Source organism: Canis aureus, chromosome 21 (assembly GCF_053574225.1).
Source record: "Canis aureus isolate CA01 chromosome 21, VMU_Caureus_v.1.0, whole genome shotgun sequence".
Lineage (NCBI taxonomy): Eukaryota > Metazoa > Chordata > Mammalia > Carnivora > Canidae > Canis > Canis aureus.
In genome coordinates, this window is record NC_135631.1 from 30,121,210 (window position 1) to 30,142,230 (window position 21,021).

Sequence of the window (21,021 nt, forward strand, 5' to 3'; positions counted from 1 at the left end):
CTTTCCCTTGCTTTCTGCCTCTGCCCACTTCTCCCCCTTCTCTGCATGGCCAACTGCTATGCAAGGACTCAACGTAGATGTCACCTCCTATTTAAAATTCCACTGTGCAAGAATGAGGTGCTTTCTCTTTGCACTCTTTGTTCATGTAAATGAGCAACAGTTGGGTTCACGCATCTCTCCTTCACCAAAATATGACCTATTTGAGAGTATCTGCTGTTATACTCAGGGTAAAGTCTGACAAGTGGGGCTGTTCAGGGTGTCCTTGAATTTACTTAGTCAAAACATGTATAGTGAGCTCCCATAGTGAGTCAGGTACTGTTGGGCTGGGAGTGTGTAGTGGCAAAGAAAAACCCAGACATGGACACTGCTCTCATAGCTGACAATTTAGAGAGTGAGATGCTTTGTCTGGTTGCAAATGAATGAATGTATGCTAAGGTTTTTGGGTCTTAGTTTAGGATGGGAAATCTGCCGTCGGAACTAGTGATGCTGGTGGAATAAGCACTGGAATACTGAGATCTTGTGTTTGGAAGCTGTCCTGGGTCTATTTTGTGACATTAAAAAGAAGGCTGGATTGTCAGCAGGGTTCTAGGGTTCTTTCATCAAATCTGAGACACCAGTGATCATGAAACAATGAGGCAGCTTGTAAGCATTAAGAAAGAAAAATCACCAGTTAAACTGGCATGCCATCAATTGTATGGCATCGTGATTTCAGAGACAAAAAATGTGAGTAAAAATGTGCCTTTTGGAACAGATAACACAGAGTAATTCAAAGGTTAATTACAGGCAGATTGGGCAAGGAAGGACTTGGACACTAAAGGCGTTGCTAAAAATAGCACATGACCATTGATTCCACGAATAATACCGGAACAAATAAATGACTTTTTAAAGTAGACTTGGATGTACATATGCAGTTTGAGAAAAGACATGCAGCTGCTGCAAAGAGGAAAGAATGGATGATACAGAGAATAGGCAGGGCGCCGGTGGTCGTGGTGGTCGAGGCCGGGCGGGCGGCTCCCGGTGCCACTGGCCGCCCCCAGAACTCCGCAGGGTGCTGTGGCGTCCTGCAGTGCCGGGTTCCTGCGGGCGGCCAGGCCCAGGCCCCGGGGTGCCCCGCGACTTCAGACGACGCCCGCTCTGGCCGGTGCGGCCGCCAGAGCACGGCCTCCGGGTGCGCGTCCTAAAGGACGCCTGGGCCCCCCGAGTCCTCCAGGCGGAGGCCCAAGGTCAAGGGCCGGGGAGGGCGCCCGCTGCTGAGGAGCTGCCCTCGCCTTGGTGCTGCACGTGGGCAGAGCTCCGCCCCGCTCCTGGGGACACCCAGCCCCCCAGAGAGCCTCCCCTGTGGCCTCCCAAGGCCCCTCCAGACCCGGGGCCTGGAGGTAGGGCTTCAGCACCTGAGTTCTGGGGCACGTAGACGCTCTCCTTACATCACATTAGTGATCTCATCTTGGACCCTTTAGCAATGTTCGGAATATTTTTAGCATTTTTCTCACTTCAGAACATAAAATTCAGATGTTTCCATTAGCGGGCCATTTGTTTAGTTTGGTTTGGTTTTGTTCCTAAGTGTAGAAAAGAAACATCTTTATTTGAAAATGTCTCCAAAGGTGCCTTGCCCGAGGGTCTGCAATACCTGAACCCAGTGTGGAAATCGGGGCTTTCAAAAGAATGGGACCTGTTCATGTGCTATCAGTAGAACAGATTTGCATCATATATAGTTTGTGTTTATTTCAGGTGGTAGCTCGAGTAAGATAGCCTGTAATGAATAAAATATAATAATCTTGGGTTAATATAAAGAAACACTTGGTTTGGGATGGAATCCTGGTGATGCTATGATGAATTTTTTCATTTGACCGAAAATGGGTCTCTTCGTATGAGGTTAAAATGATCATGAGAGTGCTTTCAAGGGCAATGAAAAAAAAAAAGAAATGGACCATTATTTGTGTAGCATCTCTGATAATTATAATTAAATGAGTCTTTAAAAATGGAGTCAGATAGAATTATTCCCTTCTAGGGCACAATCACTGTTGCTCCATGGCTACATAAGGGAGGCTGTCTCTGTAGGGAGATGTGACACCCTATGTAGGGGAGGAAGGAGATGGTAAGGCCTGGGGGTGAAAAAGGAAAATAGCCAAAGGAGGGAAGTAGAGAGAATGTAGTTAGGGGACATTTTTTCTTTGTTTTCCCCTTAAAATTAGAGAAAGTGCAAAAGGCTCATTGTGCTTTTTACACTGTAAATACTCTAAAACATTATATGTGAAAATGGAGGGTTTTTTAAAACACTGTGATACATTTTTATGGTTCTAAATTGCATTTGATGAATTTAGATTTAAGAAGCTAAAATTGGGAGGTATGGAATATAGTACTATTTCCCCAAGAGTCACTCCTCTCCCCTAATTATCTTTTTCAGGACTGGGGATAGGAGAGGGGCCCGTAAGTAAAATACCTTCAGCCTTCATCTCCAGGCCCTGAGTGAAGCTCCTCGAGTACTTTATTCATGAGACTGGCTGGTTTCCTGCAACTCTAAAATGTTTCTGCCTCTATAGGAACGGTAGTTCAACGCATGCAGGACAAGTGGAGGGACTGAGTTGTTTCTCAGTTTCTCTAAATGCTTTAAAATGCCTGATAGTAAGCACTTTATGTTGTTATGTCTCATAATGGACATCTCTTACTAGCATATAGTTTTATTTCTATAGGGAAGAGTTGAAGAAATACTGAGAAGATGATTTTAATAAATCAGCTGCATCAGCCTCGATTTTTTTTACCTACTCAGCAGACATTTGAGCGACCTCTGCTCTATGCCAGGCATTGAGCTGGGTGCAGGATACACAAAGATGACAGAGAGTGATCTGTGTTTGTTAGGAAATAGACTGTTTGCATAATATATTATAAGAAGTGTTTATTAAGGTTACAGAGAAGGTCTCTAGGAACACAGCCGAGAGAGTAAGTAGTTTTACCTTGAAGGAAATGGGAATCCTGAAAAGACAGTCCACAGGGCTGGTGACCCAACTTGAATCTTAAATGATGAAATTTATAATATGGAAAAGATGGGGAAGGGTGAAGGTAACAAGAATTTCATAATGGATAGTACCTGAAACTTAGGGGGAAAACATTATTTATTTAGAGCAGATGCAGGGACAAGAGAACTAATATATTAATTTTGGTTTTATTGATAGAAAAATTGTAAATAATACGTGAGTTTATGTAGATTAGATCTCTGTTCTAGCATTCTCAGACTCACTGTCCCCAGGCACCCAGAGGAAAAATGAGGAAAGTCTTTCTAAGACTATATGATTATACTTAAGGAAAGACTTGAAATTTAAGAGATTTAGTTTGTTGAGCAAAATAAAAATAATGATGGTCAGACCCAGAAGTATGTTAAACATAAAGCTATTCTGAATATGTTTCATGGCCTCTCTAGGCATCAACCTAAAGATGTGCTAGTTTTAATATTGAGAGGTGTTAGCAACATCTTGAAACTGAACTTATAAGTGCAGTTCCTTCTGCGTCCGTTCCAGACGAGACCTTGTACTATTTTACAATCCTCGGAGTGAAAATCAGCCATATGACTGGAGGAGCAGGGCACCCATGCTTGGAAGTGGTGCAATGGCTTGAGGCAGTGAGGATACTCGGCATTATGTAGCTCTATATTTATAAATAATATTTCTTTTTTTTTAATGATTTTTTAAATTTTTATTTATTTATGATAGTCCCAGAGAGAGAGAGAGAGAGGCAGAGACATAGGCAGAGGGAGAAGCAGGCTCCATGCACCGGGAGCCTGATGTGCGATTCGATCCCGGGTCTCCAGGATCGCGCCCTGGGCCAAAGGCAGGCGCCAAACCGCTGCGCCACCCAGGGATCCCTATAAATAATATTTCTTTGTCTTATTCCACAATTGTGGTTGGGCAGCATTCAGTGGATTAGTAGGTAAAAAGGGAATAACGTTATCATCCCAGCTATTTCCTAGCTTCATTCCCTATAAGCCAGAGTTGATTTTCTGTCTCCATTTCTGGTGAGTGGACTGCCTTGAACAGCTCATATCACACATAGGAAGAAGCTTCTTAGTTTTTGGTCTTCACCACTAGGCTGAGAAACAGTGGGCCAAGACCATCTCAGAATCACTTCAGTCTGAAAAAAGGAAGGGAAGACATGATTGTATTGGGCCACGGTTGTAGGTAGCAGGATGCCAGCCTATCAATTTCAAATACCAAGTGATTTGACAGTAGGAATAATCAATAGTATTGAGTATCTTTGCATGACGGGGTGTAGTATTCTAATAATAGAATTTTTTAGTTCTTTAATATCTCTAAGAATTTATAACCTCAAGATTTTAGTGTGAGACATTGAGTAAATGACAAGCCTGGAGGGAATGCCACATTGTCATCCTTCATAAATTTAATTGAAATGTTTAATGGAATCCCAGTGAAAACAGTAAGGATAACCAATAAGCTTTTGAAAGAGGGCACCTGGGTGGCTCAGTCAGTGAAGCGTCTGCCTTCGGCTCAGAGCATGATCCCAGTGTCCTGGGATGGAGCCCCGCGTTGGGCTCTCTGCTCAGCATGGAGTCTCCTGCTCCCTCTGCCCCTGCTCTCTCACTCTCTCGTTGTCTCAGATAAATAATTAAAATCTTAAAAAATAAATCAATAAACTTTAGAAAGAATAATAATGGAGCGTCGCACCACTAGAAATATTAAAACTTGTCTTAAAGCTAGAATAATTATAACTAGGGCATGATGAAAGAACAGAAAATAGGGTAGCCAACAGACCATAATTTTGGACTCAGAAGCTGGCAGGTACAAGCTGTCCAGTGGCTTCATACTCCCACCTTGATCACAGTCCCTGGATGTGGGTGTCGTGAGAGAGGCATGATCTTGGTCCAGGCAGCTCTCTGACGCCGAGGCCATCTCTAAAGGGGCTGACACCTGAAAGCTGTTGGCTGATGATATTCTGGCAGCTAGGGCAACCAGAATTTCCTCGAAGGGGCATTTGAGTGTCTATGACTTTCCATTGCAACGTCCAAATTCTCTTGTTTCTGTGTCTTTATCCTACATGTACAGTGTATTGATTTTAACTTATTACAGCTGTCATCCCTCACACCTTTGTGGTGGGCAAGGATCAGTGTCCTCAAAAGTAACCTCTGCAAAGGCTTTGATCAAGTTCTTATTCTTCTCCAGCAGAGGGCCATGGCTGAAAGGTGTGGGCTGGTGGTCTTATGAAGAGCCTGGGTTTAGGGAGGTGGAGAAAGTGGAAATGAAGGTTGTATTATGTACATGTGGTACTCACTTTCGTTCCAGGTGCTTTAATACATCCTAAATTTAGAGGATGTCTGTTCATCTGCATTGGCTTCTGTTGGCAGGGTCAGATGGGGGGCTGGTGGGTTACGGGAAGGAGAAAGGTACCTAGATTTATTTCCCCAATTCCCTAAGGAAGTCAGCTCCTCCCACCTCAGCATTTTGAGACACTCATCAAAATTCTCTCCTGATTACCTGGGCCCAGAGAGAGAAGAATGTCCTGTCTTATTCTTATGTTCATCCGGCGCTTTTATCTCACATAACTGCATGGTGGTAGTAGGGGCAGTTAATGGAATCCCTAAAGCCCATCCATGGGCTAGGTCAAGAGCATGCATATCTCATAATTCTGGGAAAACAAATGGGAGAGGAGTTGGCTGGACTCTGGGGAAATTTCCCCTGGCCATATAAAAGGGACATATAATGGGATGTCCCATTTCTGCCATTGCACATTGCCATCTGTATGGGATGCTTGCAAGGGCAGTGGCCCTCGTGAAACCAGGAGGGAGGGGAGCCAACCTAAGGGAGTAAGAGAGGAGGGAGGAAAGACCCTGGGTCCTTTGTGATATTGTTGAACAAATGAACAGAACAGACCCAAGCTCTTATCTTCACAAAGTTTAATGCTGGTGGAGGCAGACGACAAACACACATGCATCATTAAGGCATATAGAATATTAGAGGATGGTTAGGTGCCATGGAATGAGATAAAGCGGGGGGTGGGCGCAGGGGGTGCTAGCGGAGGAGTGGTTGTGGGTCTTTAAAGGTAGTCAAGGAAGGCTTCCCTGAAAAGGTAACATTTGCTTAAAGACCCAACAGGCGCAGGGGATGCAGACGAGCGTTCCAGGCAGAGAGAACAGTAAGTGCAAAAGCCCTGACTGTGTTTGGGGGACATTCTGAGTTTAAGGAATTGCTCAGGGACACCCAGGTGGCTCAGTCTGGAAGCGCCGGACTCTTGATCTTTGGCTCAGGTCGTGACCTCAGGGTTGGGCTCGAGCCCTGCGACTAGCTCTGCAGTCAGTGTGGCACAGACTGTCCCCCTCTGTCCACTCCTCCCTGCCGCATCACGTGCACGCATGCTTGCTCTCTCTCACTCTCTGTCATAAATAAGTAAAATCTTGAGAGAGAGAGAGAGAATTGCTCAGGGCCTGTATGGCTGGCACCGGGGCCACCCGGGGCAGGGAGGGTTGATGGGCCCGAGCAGCATCAGGCCACCGCTGCAGCCTGTGCTCGGCGGCCTCTGCTTGGTGGCCTCTGCTCTGCGGCCTGTGCTCAGCAGCCTCTGCTTGGTGGCCTCTGCTCTGCGGCCTGTGCTCGGCGGCCTGTGCTCGGCAGCCTCTGCTTGGTGGCCTCTGCTCTGCGGCCTGTGCTCGGCGGCCTGTGCTCGGCAGCCTCTGCTTGGTGGCCTCTGCTCTGCGGCCTGTGCTCAGCAGCCTCTGCTTGGTGGCCTCTGCTCTGCGGCCTGTGCTCGGCAGCCTCTGCTTGGTGGCCTCTGCTCTGCGGCCTGTGCTCGGCGGCCTGTGCTCGGCAGCCTCTGCTTGGTGGCCTCTGCTCTGCGGCCTGTGCTTGGCGGCCTCTGCTTAGTGGCCTCTGCTCTGCGGCCTGTGCTCAGCGGCCTGTGCTCGGCGGCCTGTGCTCAGTGGCCTCTGCTCAGTGGCCTCTGCTCTGCGGCCTCTGCTCGGCGGCCTCTGCTCGGTGGCCTCTGCTCTGCGGCCTGTGCTCTGCGGCCTGTGCTCGGTGGCCTCTGCTCTGCAGCCTGTGCTCAGTGGCCTGTGCTCAGCGGCCTGTGCTTACGGCCTGTGCTCTACGGGCTGGCACAGCCAGGCCCGGGCCCTGGAGAAGCAGCCACAGTGGCACCTGCGGCCACAGGGCCACCAGCCTGGGACACGGGGCCACCCACAGGCGAGGTCAAAACTGGATTTCTCCAGAAAGCCTGCGTTGGAAGCCATTTGGCTTACCCAATGTGAGCACGAAGAGAAGCTTACTTGAGCATTCTTATTAAATAAGATGACATTCTTTCCGTAAGGGTCTCTGAATATTTTTAGAAGCCTGGCTGTAAGAGTCTACATTATAAGTACATTCCCCAAATCCGGTGAGATCTAAAAGAGTAAATTTGATTCTGGAATTGTGAGGTGCTTTTATTACTAGAGAGAATTTTCTTAAATGTCAGGATATAGCACTAGTATGGAAACACAGTTTGTTTTTCCCAAAACAAATAGATAAATTTATCTTATTTCATTCCTGAATGAAGTTTTACATTTACTAAAAGGTATCCTTCAGCCTTTTGCCGTGCGCCTCCTTCCCTGGCGGGTCTGTGGCTCTAGGGGGGCAGTGTTCTGTACTTGGGGTGAAATCCTGGGAAGCATTTCTGAGAAGACCTGCTGGTGAGCTGCTGCGAGGGGACAGCTCTGTCTGTGGCCCCGTTACACGAGCACGTACAAGAACCCGTGCACTGCAAGAGCAAGAGTGCCACTGACGCCGCGTGCGGTCTGGCCTGGGCCGCAGTCTCCTCCGCGTCCCTTCGTGGTTCCCACCTCGGTCAGTGCTTCTCCCTGAGGGGCGCCTGCGTGGCTCGGCTGGGTGGGCACCTGCCTTGGGCTCAGGTGGCTCAGGCCGCGATCCCAGGGCCCCGGGGGGGGGGGGGGCTGGCCTGGAGCCCCACCTCGGGCCCCTGCTCCCTGGGGGCCTGCTTTGCCCTCTGCCCCTCCCCACTGCTCATGTGCGCTCGCTCTCACAAATAAGTAAATAAAATCTTTAAAGAAAAAAGGCTTTTCAGGGAGACTAAAAGACAGATCTCTTGTGAACCAGCTCTTCAGTTGTAGGCAGAAGTCCTGTTAGATCAAGAACAGTAATGTCCTATGTGGACTCACGTATGCCCTGTGATGAGCCAGCATCGACTTCGATTGAAGAAAAAATTATTTTTTGGAAGCAGGATGTTTCAAGTAATTCTTTTGAACTCTCAGTAAAGTTCCAAAGAGTAAACCTTCTTAGCCACCTGCATTGCACTAAGTGAGGTGAGAGCAGGGTCGGTGGGGGAGAGAGGAGACTTAGCATTTATGAGGTGCCCCTGTGTACCACCAGGTAGCACTTGGGCCTCAGTTCGTGGGTTGGCCAGCACTACTTGCATCTTCAGGAGAGGATGCTGAGGCTGGTGGAGGTATGTGACCCGCTCAAAGTCATTTAGCAAATAGGTATGAAAATAAAATTGATACCCACACCGGGGGACCCCACAGTCCTCGCCTTCTTCTCCAGTGGCTCACGAGGGAGGGCACAAGTAAACGTTCTGCATTTCTACCTCAATGAGTCCCGCTTCTCCAGAGTCCCATCTCTCCACGTGCAGTGTCCAGTAGCGCCGCGTGTGCTCAGTCGTCCTGAGCGAAGCAGAACACTGGGGTCTCTCTTCTGTCACTTTGTAGCTCTGCTTCTGTGTATTTTGTGTTTTTTTTTTTTAATGTAGTGACGATTAACTATTACCCAAGCCCCTAAATTCCACAACGGTCATATGCATCTTATTTACATTTTAATAAGATGGACTTTTCTAACCACACTTTAAAACATTTTACAACATAAAGACTTCTACCTGAAATTATGAAATATCAATTTGCAATTAAAACACAAAACCAATGATATTTAAAGAGTATATAACATTATTATATGAATCATGTTTTATTATTTGTACCTAAGGGTCTAAAAAGGAGTCACTGATTTATAGAAGGAGAACTGATTAAGGAACAGGCAGGCAGCTCTGTAACAACATTGGAGTTTTTATTGCAGAATTATTGTGTTGACTCTGTATCATCTCTTAGGTGGTCTCATGATTGCTTAACATGATCCTAGTCTAAATTTCATATCAAATTGGGGCGGGGGAGGGTGAGAGCCTGAAAAGGAAATGTCATCAAATGCTTTAATCTTAATTGCCATGTTATAATTTTCCTTCTCTCTCCATTTGTGTTTTTTCCATAGGAGAAAAATTCAAGGTGGAAACAAGGACCGTTGCTGTTGACTTTGCATCAGAAGATATTTATGATAAAATTAAAACAAGCTTGGCAGGTCTTAAAATTGGTGTTTTAGGTTCGTATCTTTGCCACATTTATAAATTGCATCTTGCACTTTTTATTTAACTTTAACTGTACGTTTTCTTTTTGGATCTTAGGTATTCAGTCGGTAAAATGAGTAGGGAGAAGGAAATTATCTTGTTCATACAGTTGATTGTTAGTAACATTATATATATTTGGATCTTTGTGGTTTTAATTATATTTTAATGAGTTTTTACAATTTTTGTTGTTTTCTCTGCTTTATTTTCTGTCATTCATTCTATTTTGTTAGATGTACATACGTATGTATGTATTTATTCTTAAAGATTTAGTTATTTTAGAGAGAGAGAGCATGTGCATGCGCACGCATGAGCGGGGGCGGGGGGAGGCAGAGGGAGAGGGAGAGAATCTCAAGCAGGCTCTCCACAGAGCTCAGAGCAAGCCGAAGCAGGGCTCGATCCCAGGGCCCTGAGAGCATGACCTGAGCCGAAATCAGAACCAGCTGTTGAACCAATTGAGCCACCCAGCTGCCCCTCTCTTGTGTGCATTTAGATACGGTTTTACCATAATAATTCCTTACGGTGGGTGATGGTGATCCATTTTGACAGTTGAGGAATAAAGGCTAAGGGCAGTATCTCTCAGCCTTCTGTTCTTTACCTAACCTTCCTCTCGTCCAAGGAGCCTTTTTAGACATCATTTTCCCCTAATCTTCCCTCTCATGAAATTTTAACACCACAGGTCCACGGTATGTCTTATTCATGTGCTATCTGCAGCTCTCTTCTTCATCACACAAAGCGCAAGCTCATATACTGCCCAGCCCTGAACCAGCTTTTGTCCTGTTGGGAGTGAGGTCACCCCCGCTGAGCACATGTGGCCAAGAGACTTGCCGAAGGCCATGTGAAGACCGGGTGGTACGACTGGGATTCTGTGTGTTTCTCCCAAGTCTACTACTCCCTGTTGTTAATTCCTCAGCTACCTCGCTCTTACCAAAACCCAGTGCTTTTGAGGAGATAGGGCAAGTGTTGGACATTATGATGGTAAAGATTTACCAGATTTTAAGGGGAAAAGTGGGCTTTGGAAAGTTACCGACCATTTTTGAGTCCTTCCCAGAAAGAAACAGAGCATCTAATTGAGAAAAAAAAGTTGCTTGTTCGCTAAATCTTTTTATCCCACTGGCTGAATTGGTATGAACCTGATAATTGCCATCATTTTCTTTTGGGGGTTATCAAAGGAGGAAAAATGAAGAGAAAATACATTTAAAAAAATGTTTCCTAACATTCTTTTATCAAGACCCCACCTCCCTTCCCCATACTATAAAAGATTGGTCTTTTATATGATTTCTGGGTAAGGCAATAAAAGAGTTAAACACATATAACCTGTGTCTTTCCTGCCCACACCCCTACTCCCACTTCTGGGAGAGCCCGTGGCAAAAGGTGAATGGAGACATGGATCTGATTTTTGCCTCTGTGTCTACATGCTCTTCTCTAAATACATGTATTGCCTGGACTCTTTTTTACAAATCCCTCTTCCTTAGCCTAGTTCTGGAATACCCAAAACACCACCAACATCTATAAAGTTCTTGACTCTTTAACACGTCCTCATCAGTAGCAGCTGTAACTTTCTAGTTAGGCTAGACACTGCCATAGTCTGTCCTCACCCCTTTCAAACTAGTCGTGCGTGCACAGGGGGATGAGGCTGGCTTAGGCACAAAAGTAGATTGAGGATCCCTAATGAGGAGAGATTGGTCCTGAATTTATATTCTGGGAGAATAATTTTCTTTCAGAAATAGTTCATGATTGTTTGAAGCTTTGCATAACTTTTAGCTGTTTTTCCCTGGGTATCTTGGAAACTATGGGTACTCTGGGACTATGACATTGAAGATGGAAAATGTCAAGCATCCTTTTCCCACAAGGCTGGAGGATTATAAAAGACATTCTTCAGCTGTTCTTTCCTGATCCAGCATCTAGAAAGTTTACAGTGTGAATTTAGGCACAATAGAAAGATCTGTTAAGGATGAGTGTGCAAGGCACATAGTGGCCAAGCACTTTTTCTCCACTTCTAGAATCCTAAGACTTGTGTCAACATATCAGCACTGCTTTTAGACATGAAGACGATATTTTCCCGGTCTCCTATGCTAATGGAACCATTGTTTTTGTAGTCTAGCTCTTTAGTAAATTGCAGCCTGTGAGTTAGCAGTTTGTACCCTCTTTTCTCATTCATTCATTCATCAGAGAGCGGGAGACACAGCAAAAAACAAGAAAGTTCCTGACCTCATGTAGGGTAATGTTCTAATAGGAAAGACAGGGCAGGGCAGGGTATAATAAGAGTATAAAGGGAAGAGGGAGTTGACATAAAGGGAAGTAATGGTGACTTGGCCCAATCAATGGCATTGGAGCAAGGAGGATTCCAGAAATATTTAGGAAGTAAATGAAGCAGAACTTTGTAGGAGATTGCAAGTGGGATGAAAGAGAAGGGGGAAGTCATGGATGACTTTCAGGTTTCTGGATTGAGAACCTGGTCAATGGGGCCGTTTACTAAAATGGGGACTTCCTGGAGGAATCTGTTTTGAAATGAGGATCATTTAAGTTTGGGGTTCCTTTAGGATGTCCAAGTGGAATTGGTAAGTTGTTAGGTATATGGATCTAGGTTTTATTTATGTGTTATTTTTTAAAAAAAATATAGGGATCTCTCGCTGTTTTTTTTTTATTTTATTTTAAAGTTTAGTAATTTCTATAGCCATTGTGGGTGCTCGAACTCACAACCCTGAGATCAAGTGTCACATACTCTACCAACTGAGCCAGCCAGGCCCCCCAGATCTAGGTTTTAGCTGAGCTCTGAACAGGAGATAGAACTTGGAGATTAGTAGTAATCTCATTGAAGCATCAAGGCTGGAGATCGTGCAAGGAGAATATAGAGCGTATAAGAAGAAAGCTGAGGACAGAGCACTTTTAGTTCCCTTCTTTGTCATCAAAGGCTGCATGGAATATATGGAGGGATAGTTTTTTGCACAAGTTCAGCACTGTCTGGTAGAAATGTAGAAATACAATGTGAGACACAGAAGGTAAATAACAACAGATAAAGTTAATTTTAATAATGTATTTTATTTTCACCCACTGTATCTAAAATATCACTTTAGCATGTAATCCATGTAAAAAAATGATCTTAATTTGCATGATAGACATCCCAGAAGAAGCATGTAAAAAATTACTGAAATATTTTGCATTCTCTTTCTCATACTAAGTCTTCCAGTCTAGTGTGTGTGTTACTCGTACAGCGTATCTCAATTCAGAGTAGCCACATTTTAAGTGTTCGGCAGCCATCTGTGCCCAGTGAGGGACATCTTTACTCTAGTTCATATTGGCTGTCTCTCATCCTCAATTTGTGTGGGAGAGCCATAATTTCTATGTTTTTCTTATGCTTTAACATGGTTTCCAGCCAGGAGCAGTTCTGCATTGTCTGGCGGTGTCCAGAGACATTTCTACTTTTCACTAATGGAGGGAGTAGGTGGGAGAAGTTCTGCTGGCCCCGAGGGGTAGAGGTCAGGGATGCTGCGAAACATCCTCCAGTGCCCGGGCCGGGCTCTCACAGCCAAGGGCCTGAGGTCTCCGCAGCCCTGAGGCTGGACACCCTGCTTTAGAGTTACACTGTCGCTCCGCTGTGCTGACCCAGTACTGATCTCACACACTCCTGTGTTGTAGATTTCCATTTGGTGACAAATTAATAATAAGAATAGTTGTAGCTGATGTTTACATAATCCTTTCAAGCCTGTGGCGCCATTTCCACATGCATCCTCTTATTAGCTGGCTCTGTGCTTAGTTTTCTTCCTGTCCTACCACATCTGGCTCCTTAACCGTGAACCATGAGGTGTTCATAATTCTCGACAGTTACTAGCAGATATACTTACGTTGCTTTGTAATTTTAATTTGTCAAGGTCTTTTTTTTTAAGATTTTATTTACTTATTCATGAGAGACACAGAGAGAGGCAGAGGCACAGGCAGAGGGAGAAACAGGCTCCCTGCAGGGAGCCCCGACGTGGGACTCAATCCCAGGACCTAGGGGTCATGACCTGAGCCACCCAGGTGTCCCAATTTGTCAAGGTTTTTGAGGGAACTATTAAAACTCCTTCAATATAAGCATAAAACACTTTTTTATGAGCTACATGTTTTCACCAGGTCATATTTCAACTCTAATCTTAGAGTTCCTTCTCTAGTGTGGATGTAACACTGTAGAACCTGTTTGGGGTGGGGATGAAGGTCTGATATCTTTTTCTTATGGTTCCCGGAGTATGTAGCTCCTTTTTCTTCCCTCTCCTCCCCACCCAGATCCCACATACCTCCATCTCTGCTTCATCAGGAGGAAGTAGTCTTATTTGTGCTCCCTCCTGTGCTTAATGTCAGTCTCACCTTTCTAACATTTCCTAAAATAATAAACATGTAGATCAATTTTTAGTAAGACCTCGCAATCTAGGTGAGGATTTTTTTTCTACTGAGTATTAATGAAACCAGTAATGATAAAATGAAAAATAAATCACCAAGCTGTACTCTGTGTTTGAATGGCATTAACCACCAAAGTATGTAGTCAGTGCTTAATAAAGAAAATTAGTATCAGCTCAATTACAAAGGAAAATGCTAAAGCCCTTTGTCATGAAAGAAACATCAGATTTTCAGTAAGATAAGTGGGGAGAAAAGGGCCATGAATTGTCTGGATTTATACAGAAAGGTCACAGTAACTTGATAAGACTATAAATGCTTAAGGTGGAGAAGTTGGATTCTTAACTCTGTTATGTAAAGTAAGTAAGCATCTGCTGTCTTCTTTCTGGCAAATGCCAAGAAACACAGATTTGAGAAAACTTAAAAAACTTCAACTATTTAGAGAAAATGACATCAATACTGCTTTGAATAAGCAAACAATCGGTTAACAAAATGCGATTGCTATAATGCTTTTACTTACTTGATTCCTCAGGAGAGATTCTCATGTATGCTCTAAATTGGTTTGGAGGACTTTGCACAATACATTGCAGGAGGCGTAGTTTACCAAGGCCAAAAGAGTAACCTTGGATTTGCCACAAATAATATGTATGCCACAAATAATACTTTCTTTCAAATTCCCCTACTATGACTTTTTTAACCTTTAAAAAGTGACGTTCTTTATTCTAGAAGAAAAATAAAAAGGTCCTCTTGTAAGAAAATAGTTATTTTATTTGTGATTCATTAAAAAAGCCAATCATTGCTTTATTCAAGCTCTTAATGCATCCTAGACCAAGAATTTCCCCATGCCAAATGCTGTCAAGGTCTTTCTCACCCGTACTATCGTGCTTTGTGTAAGTTGCAAAATCAGGAGAATCATTTGGTACAGGCTGATGTGATGCTGTGCTCACTTAGTGTATTCAGGACTCTTGGTTACCTGTTGACTTTTTTCTATCTGTACGCAATGCCACAATTTCATTAAGAGGCATCATTTTTTTAAAAGATTTTATTTACTTGTTTATTTGAGAGAGAAAAAAAGCACAGTCAGGGGGCAGGGTGTAGAGGGAGAGGGATAAGCAGACTCCTTGCTGAGCAAGGAGTCCAACATGGGGCTCCATCCCATGTCTCTGGGATCGTGACGTGAGCCAAAGGCAGATATTTAACTAACTGAGCCACTGAGGCGCCCCAAGAGGCATCGTTTTAATGGTATCATATTAACAATACTATAGACATAGTATAGATAATAGCATAGATAATAAAATAGTATAGATCCAACAATACTATAGATAATAAATGTCAATTAGTTACAAAAAATTATTGACTGCAAAAGCTGGAATAGAACTTACTATTCTTTCTTCCCATGCCCTTTGTAAGTGAATACTTGCTCCACTTATATATTTGATAGTTGTGGGTTTTTTTTTTTTTAATTATATTCCTTACTTTCTCCTCAGCTAAATCCCAAAATATCTTTTTGTTACCCTTGCTCAATGCAACCTTATGGATTACAGGAAATACTTGGAAGGCATATGTGTTCCATTTTTCTCCCATAAAACCTACATTTTCCAGAATGTTCTAGGGTAGAGAATAGTTGAATGTTGAGAATATTTATCCTAAAATATGGTTTGAGCAGAGATGGATAGTAAGATAAGTCTACTCTATCTCTGTTTTTACTTAAGTCCTTAAAGCTTAACAGAAGACCCAAGAGTATTATTGGCTAATCAGGGAAAGGGCCATTTAGCTGCCAATGGCAAACTCCCAGGTTATTTGGGTTGGAATCCAGGGATGGCTTCCTTACAGTTCATTCCCAACATATCAAAGGAAGAAGAGTAGGTGTAGACTGAAGAGAGAGAGAGCCAAGGGCCTGCAGGAACTGGGTTGAGGAAAACTCCTCTGGAATCGCTAGGAAGGAAGGAACTTGTTAGGAGTTGTGCAGCTTCCCAGTCCCAACTGACTCAGGAAGTTACAAGTCAAAGAGTCTTGCTTTCAGAGAGCTTAGAAATTTATAAAGCTACTTACTACCTTCTTGCTCTCCTCAGGAAGTTTACTAATTAGAAATTAGCTTGAAAGGGCACCTGGGTGGCTTGGTTAAGCATCCGACTCTTGATTTCAGCTTAAGTCTTGACCTCAGGGTTTTGAGATCGAGGCCCAGAGCTTGCTTAAGATTCACTCTCTCTTCTCTCTGACCCTCCCCCCCCCCCCGCTCTTGAACACATGCTTTCTCTCTTTTTCTCTCTCTCAAAAAAAAAATTACCTTTAAGACATTTTTAAAATGTCTCTGAAAGGGGTGCCAGGCTGGCTCAGTCAGCTCAGGTCATGATCCTGGGGTCCTGGGATCGAGCCCCGTGTCAGGCTCTCTGCTCGGCAGGGAATCTGCTTGTCCCCTTCCCTCAGACCCCCCCGCCCCCCCTGCTCATTATTCTCTCTCTCTCTCTCTCTCTCTCATTAAAAAAAAAAAAATCTTTAAAAAAAAAAGAGAAAAAGTCTCTGTAAGGGTCAGTGACATCTTCATTACATCTTACTGAGATTAGTACATTCAGTTTATTACCAGTCTACTTCTTGCTGGGTCAGTCACGTATAGGAAATGGCTATTATAATTAGTGAAAGATGTAGAAAAATCATTTTGAAATGGAAAAGAAGAAACTTGAAGAGGAAACTGTTAGTGGTAGGTTGGTCATCAGTGGGGTGCAGAGAAAGGGAGAAAGAATAGAAGGGCAAAATAAAGTTAGTTGAGAGAGAACCAGAGATCAATTTTATGTGTTTAGAAATACCACCCACCTTTCCCTCTCTCCCCCTCCCACCCCTGTAGCTCTGGTATAGGGCTCAGACTCAAGAAAGGGCAGAGGCTGTTAGCTGAGGTCTACAGGAAAGGCTTGCAGGAGTGTGATGGGATGACAGTTTGCAGAGGCAGTGGAGCTTCCCTATTATACCAGGATAGGATTTTTTTGTGCCTTCTAGGAGTTTAAGACACTTCTAAAATTTCCCTTTTGTAACACAATCAAATTTTGTCCCTAACCACCCAGAGTTAGTGTGGGGTCCGCAAGGTCAAGGGCACAGTGCCAAACAAGACTGACCCTACTTCTGACACCTACTGCAAGTTCGGCAGTCCCCAGGCCACCTGAACTTCTGACCAGCTGGCTACAAATTTGGGGGTTCCCATGATCCCTTCAGGTTTGATAATTTGCCAGAACACCTAGGACTTAGGAAAGCACTATACTCGCAATTACAGTTTTATTATGAAGGATAGGAATTAACACTAGCCAAATAAAGAGACACATAGGGTGAGCTCTGAGAGTGTTCTGAACTCTGTGCCTCAGTGTAGAGTCAGGGTGCAATACCTTCCCTGCACATTGATGGTCACCAACCAGGAAGCTCAGTGCCCAGAGTTTTTAATTGGGGTTTCATTATGTAGGCATTATGTAGGTAATCATTGGCTCTTAGATTGAACTTAGTTTCCAGTTCCCCTCCCTTTTCACAGGTTGGGCTGGCTCAAAGCCTTAACCTTCTAGTCACACCCTTGGTCTTTTTGGTGACCAAGCCCCATCCTGATTCATCTCGTTAGCATAAACTCAGGTGTGATCCAGAGGCCCACCATGAATAACAAAGAAACTCCTGTCACCCTGGAAATGGCAAGAGTTGAGAACCTGTACCCCGGGAATCCAGAACAAAGACCAGACCAGTACTTCATTACAGGACACCTTTCCTTTCCTATTTGTTGGTTGATTCATGTACCAGTTCATTCAACAAGTAAAATTCCAGAGATACAGCAATAAATAAAGCTGATACTATTTCTGCCATCTTGTATGACATCGACTAAAGAAGATTTGGGAATGTGTTACATGTGATGAAAAGATTGTGTTATGGAGAAAGTGGAGAGTGTCAGAGATGGTCTCTGAGAAGTAACATTTGAGATGTAAAGGCTGATCAACCCAATGAGAAGAGATATGGGAAGGGTTTCCAGATAGAAGAAAACCCGGAAGCGAATGCACTTGGCAGGTTGGAGGAACTGATGGAAGACCTGTAAATCTAGAGCACGGACCACAAAGGGGACCGTGGCCAGAGTCAAGAGACTAAGCAGGGCCAGATCACGAAAGGCTTAGAAAACCTTGTTTAATAGGTTTGGGCTTAATGGAAGGACAACGCAGACATTGTGGAGTTTAAGCAGTAAATTGACATCCTATTAGAATTTTAGAGAGATTAGTCTGACTTTGAGTGGAAGAGGGCGAGAATTAATCAAAGGAGACCAGTAAGCTTCTTTTAAGCAATGACACAAGATGATGGTGGCTACATTAGGATGCGGGCAATGGGAATGGTTAGAAGTAGATTGACTACAGAGATGTGCAGGAAATAGAAACAGGACCAACATCTGTTGATGGAGGGTCCTCATCAAAGATTTTGTCTGATAGAAGGAATGATCGATAACAGTAGCGGTTGTTTGGTTTTTCTGATCATTATTGCCAACATCCTCAAGTGCTTTTATATGTCAGACACCATGCTAACGGATCTCCTGCAGTCCTCAACAATACTGTAAATATAAGGTAGGCATTACTGGGTTTGTGCCCATTTTATGGATAAGACCTAAGGAGGTTAAATACATTTTCCAGAATTATACAAGTAGTAATTAGCAACTTACAGGTTCTGACTTGAACAACTGTGTGCTCTTTGCCAAAGACAAGAAACCCTGGATCAGGAGCAAATTCTATAAAGAAAAAGATAGTTTCACTTTGGGATAATGTTAAACTTGAGAGAGCTATGAGAAATCCAAGTAGACCTTTGGATCTCTGGCATCTGTGCCCTCCTTCATCTTGAATGAGACCGGAGCCTAGTGTCGCCAATCATGCCAAGTGGAATAGATACGTGGATTTTTTTTTTTTTTTTAAAAGACTGGGAGACTCACCAGGAACATTATCAAACTAAGTGTAGCGCCTTATAGTTCCATTAGATGTGTTGGATGAAATTGGATTTCTAAAGTGAGAATAAGACTTAGAATTCAAATGTATCTCCTTTCACTCGAAAACCACTAATAGTATTAATTAAAGCAGAACCTTTAACTTAAAACTGGGTAATTAGCTGTGATCTCAGAAATGTAAATAGAACCATAATTCAAGAAATTGATGAATGTTCCTCCCGTTCGCAAGATTTAACAACCAACTTCATGTCATCCGTCTTTCCTCCTCTCTCCTGAGTTTACGGATGGAAGATCTTACCTAGTTTTGTAGTGAGGATCACATAGCAATTTATAATTAAACAGTGGAAACGAAATGTTCTGTTGTGTTGCTTCTGACTCAGTCTTAACTTTTCAATTTCTGATTAAAGGCGCTGCAAATTTAAAGCCTTGTAAACTCTCTTTTATTTAGAAATTGCTACTCACAAGTGTATGAAAACTGTAAAGTTTGCAAAATGTTTTACATGGTGTTCCAAATATCATCTGTCAGAGTATGAACATGTGCTAGCTACAGCAATATGTTAAGTAAGGCAAAGAAGGAATTTTCTTTGCCTCACTCTGCAAACTCTCTGTAGACTGTCAGACTAGATCCACTTGAAAGAGAGGAGAGAGGAACTGGGATGCCGTTAATCAGCACGAGCAGTTATGTCCAGAGCAATCTTTCCGTCTCTCCTCTGTACCGCTGCTCACACCTTATGAAAGCAGGGACCTTGCCCATCCTGCTGCATCCTGACACCTGGAATAGTGTCGGGTACAGAGCAGTTCCATGACTACCTGTTAAATAAATGACCACACAAAAATAACAACACTTCTTCCTCCACTTACTCTCACACTGATGTGTTCTGGGCCTTGACATGAAGTTTGATACTTACCATCTCATTTTCTTAAGTTATTAGCCCTATTTTATATAGAAGGACATTGAGAAAACCAAGGCTCATGGTGGTGAAATCACTTGCCTCTTGTAGGAGCTGGCGGTAGGAGACCCTGCGCTGAAACTCGGGCCTGTTGGACCCTGAGATCCAAACCTTGTTAATTCAAAAGCTTAAGACACAACAGGTTTCCCCCTACTTTTGGCATATACACTATTACTGACGTCTACATTTTAAAAATTCAGTTTGTTTTGAAATATAACGAAGTGGCAGCATTTTTTCCTAATCCATTTTATTAATGAACTGTAATAGGTTTTCCACTTCTCTAGACTTGAATTTGAGTGCTTGAACTGGGTTTGTATGTATCACTACAAATGTGGTGTGTATGGGACTGAAATTACCTAAGCATTTGTACTTTGATATGATGAGTGAGAAATCGGGAATACTTTACATTACCTGACATATTTTGGGAAGCCCAACCATTAATGATGGACTTTTATACCACCTTAATTTCTTAAGCCTAATTAATCTAGAAAAAGCAGGTTGAAGGTGTTCTGTGTGTGGTTACCTGTATCTGTCATCTTTGCATCTGTTCAAGTGGATTTTTATTTTCTAGTAATTTATTGTTTGCTTCTCCCTCATGCCCAACCCAGACACCAAAAACCTGATTTTCTAATGACAGCATTATCTCAACAACAGCTGGTTTTGGTAAAGGATTCGAAGTCTAGTAATGTCAAAAAAACAGCAGCAAATGAATTTAGAAGAAACCGAAATCTTGTGTATGTTCTTTTTTAAGAAGGAGGTGTGGAAATGATTTTTAGCAGTAGTATGATAGAGGATATTTATGTAACATTTTCAGAATTACTCTGGATTTTGAGGCTTTAGAATACCGTACATCATCGGTATTGGTGTTTTCGAGAAAGTCCGGCCCGGCAGGCGTGGAGGGCACAGCTGAGCATAGTACTCTGACAGTTCTTCCCAGCGAGGGTCCCCTCTAGTAGGATTGCTCCTTTGGCCTCCATCTCCCCTTCTCTTTCCACTTAACTTGTCCTTGTTCTTGGTCTCTCGTGACCTCTGCTCTCTGTTTGCTTCATCTCTTCTGTTGAACTCATCTTAGAACTCCAATGAGAAACTGATGGGAAGATTTTATATCTGTTCGTGATCCTCTGATGATTGTTGGAGTCCTGGTTGGAATTCTGAGATTACACGGACATCCTTTGTTTTCAGAAAGACTCGGTGTCTTTCACATGAATGAAAGGTTTTTGTGGGTCACTGAATAAAAAATTTTAAATCTGTCTCTGGTGTCTTACTTGAAGAATTAAAAAAAGAAAAAGAAATAGCTCTCAACTACTAGACGACAGATACTTAATGCCAATTTAAATGGCTACCGTTTAGAAGGGATTTCCAATGATCTGAATAATGTTGGAACAA

The 21,021-nt window shown here is 43.3% G+C and overlaps 1 protein-coding gene and 1 long non-coding RNA gene across 3 annotated transcripts in view; both read left to right on the top strand.

The window, feature by feature from the left end:
- Positions 1-21,021, top strand: part of HSD17B12 (hydroxysteroid 17-beta dehydrogenase 12) — a 153,779-nt gene that overhangs the window by 92,043 nt on the left and 40,715 nt on the right. For both annotated transcript variants that reach the window (XM_077863709.1, XM_077863711.1), the window contains one exon: positions 9,243-9,350. In XM_077863709.1, coding sequence (XP_077719835.1) covers positions 9,243-9,350 — 108 coding nt within the window. The remainder of the gene's footprint in view (positions 1-9,242; positions 9,351-21,021) is intronic.
- On the top strand, positions 599-2,742 carry LOC144292845 (uncharacterized). Its single transcript, XR_013360236.1, has 2 exons — positions 599-723; positions 2,405-2,742. It is a non-coding gene; the product is annotated as an uncharacterized LOC144292845 (long non-coding RNA).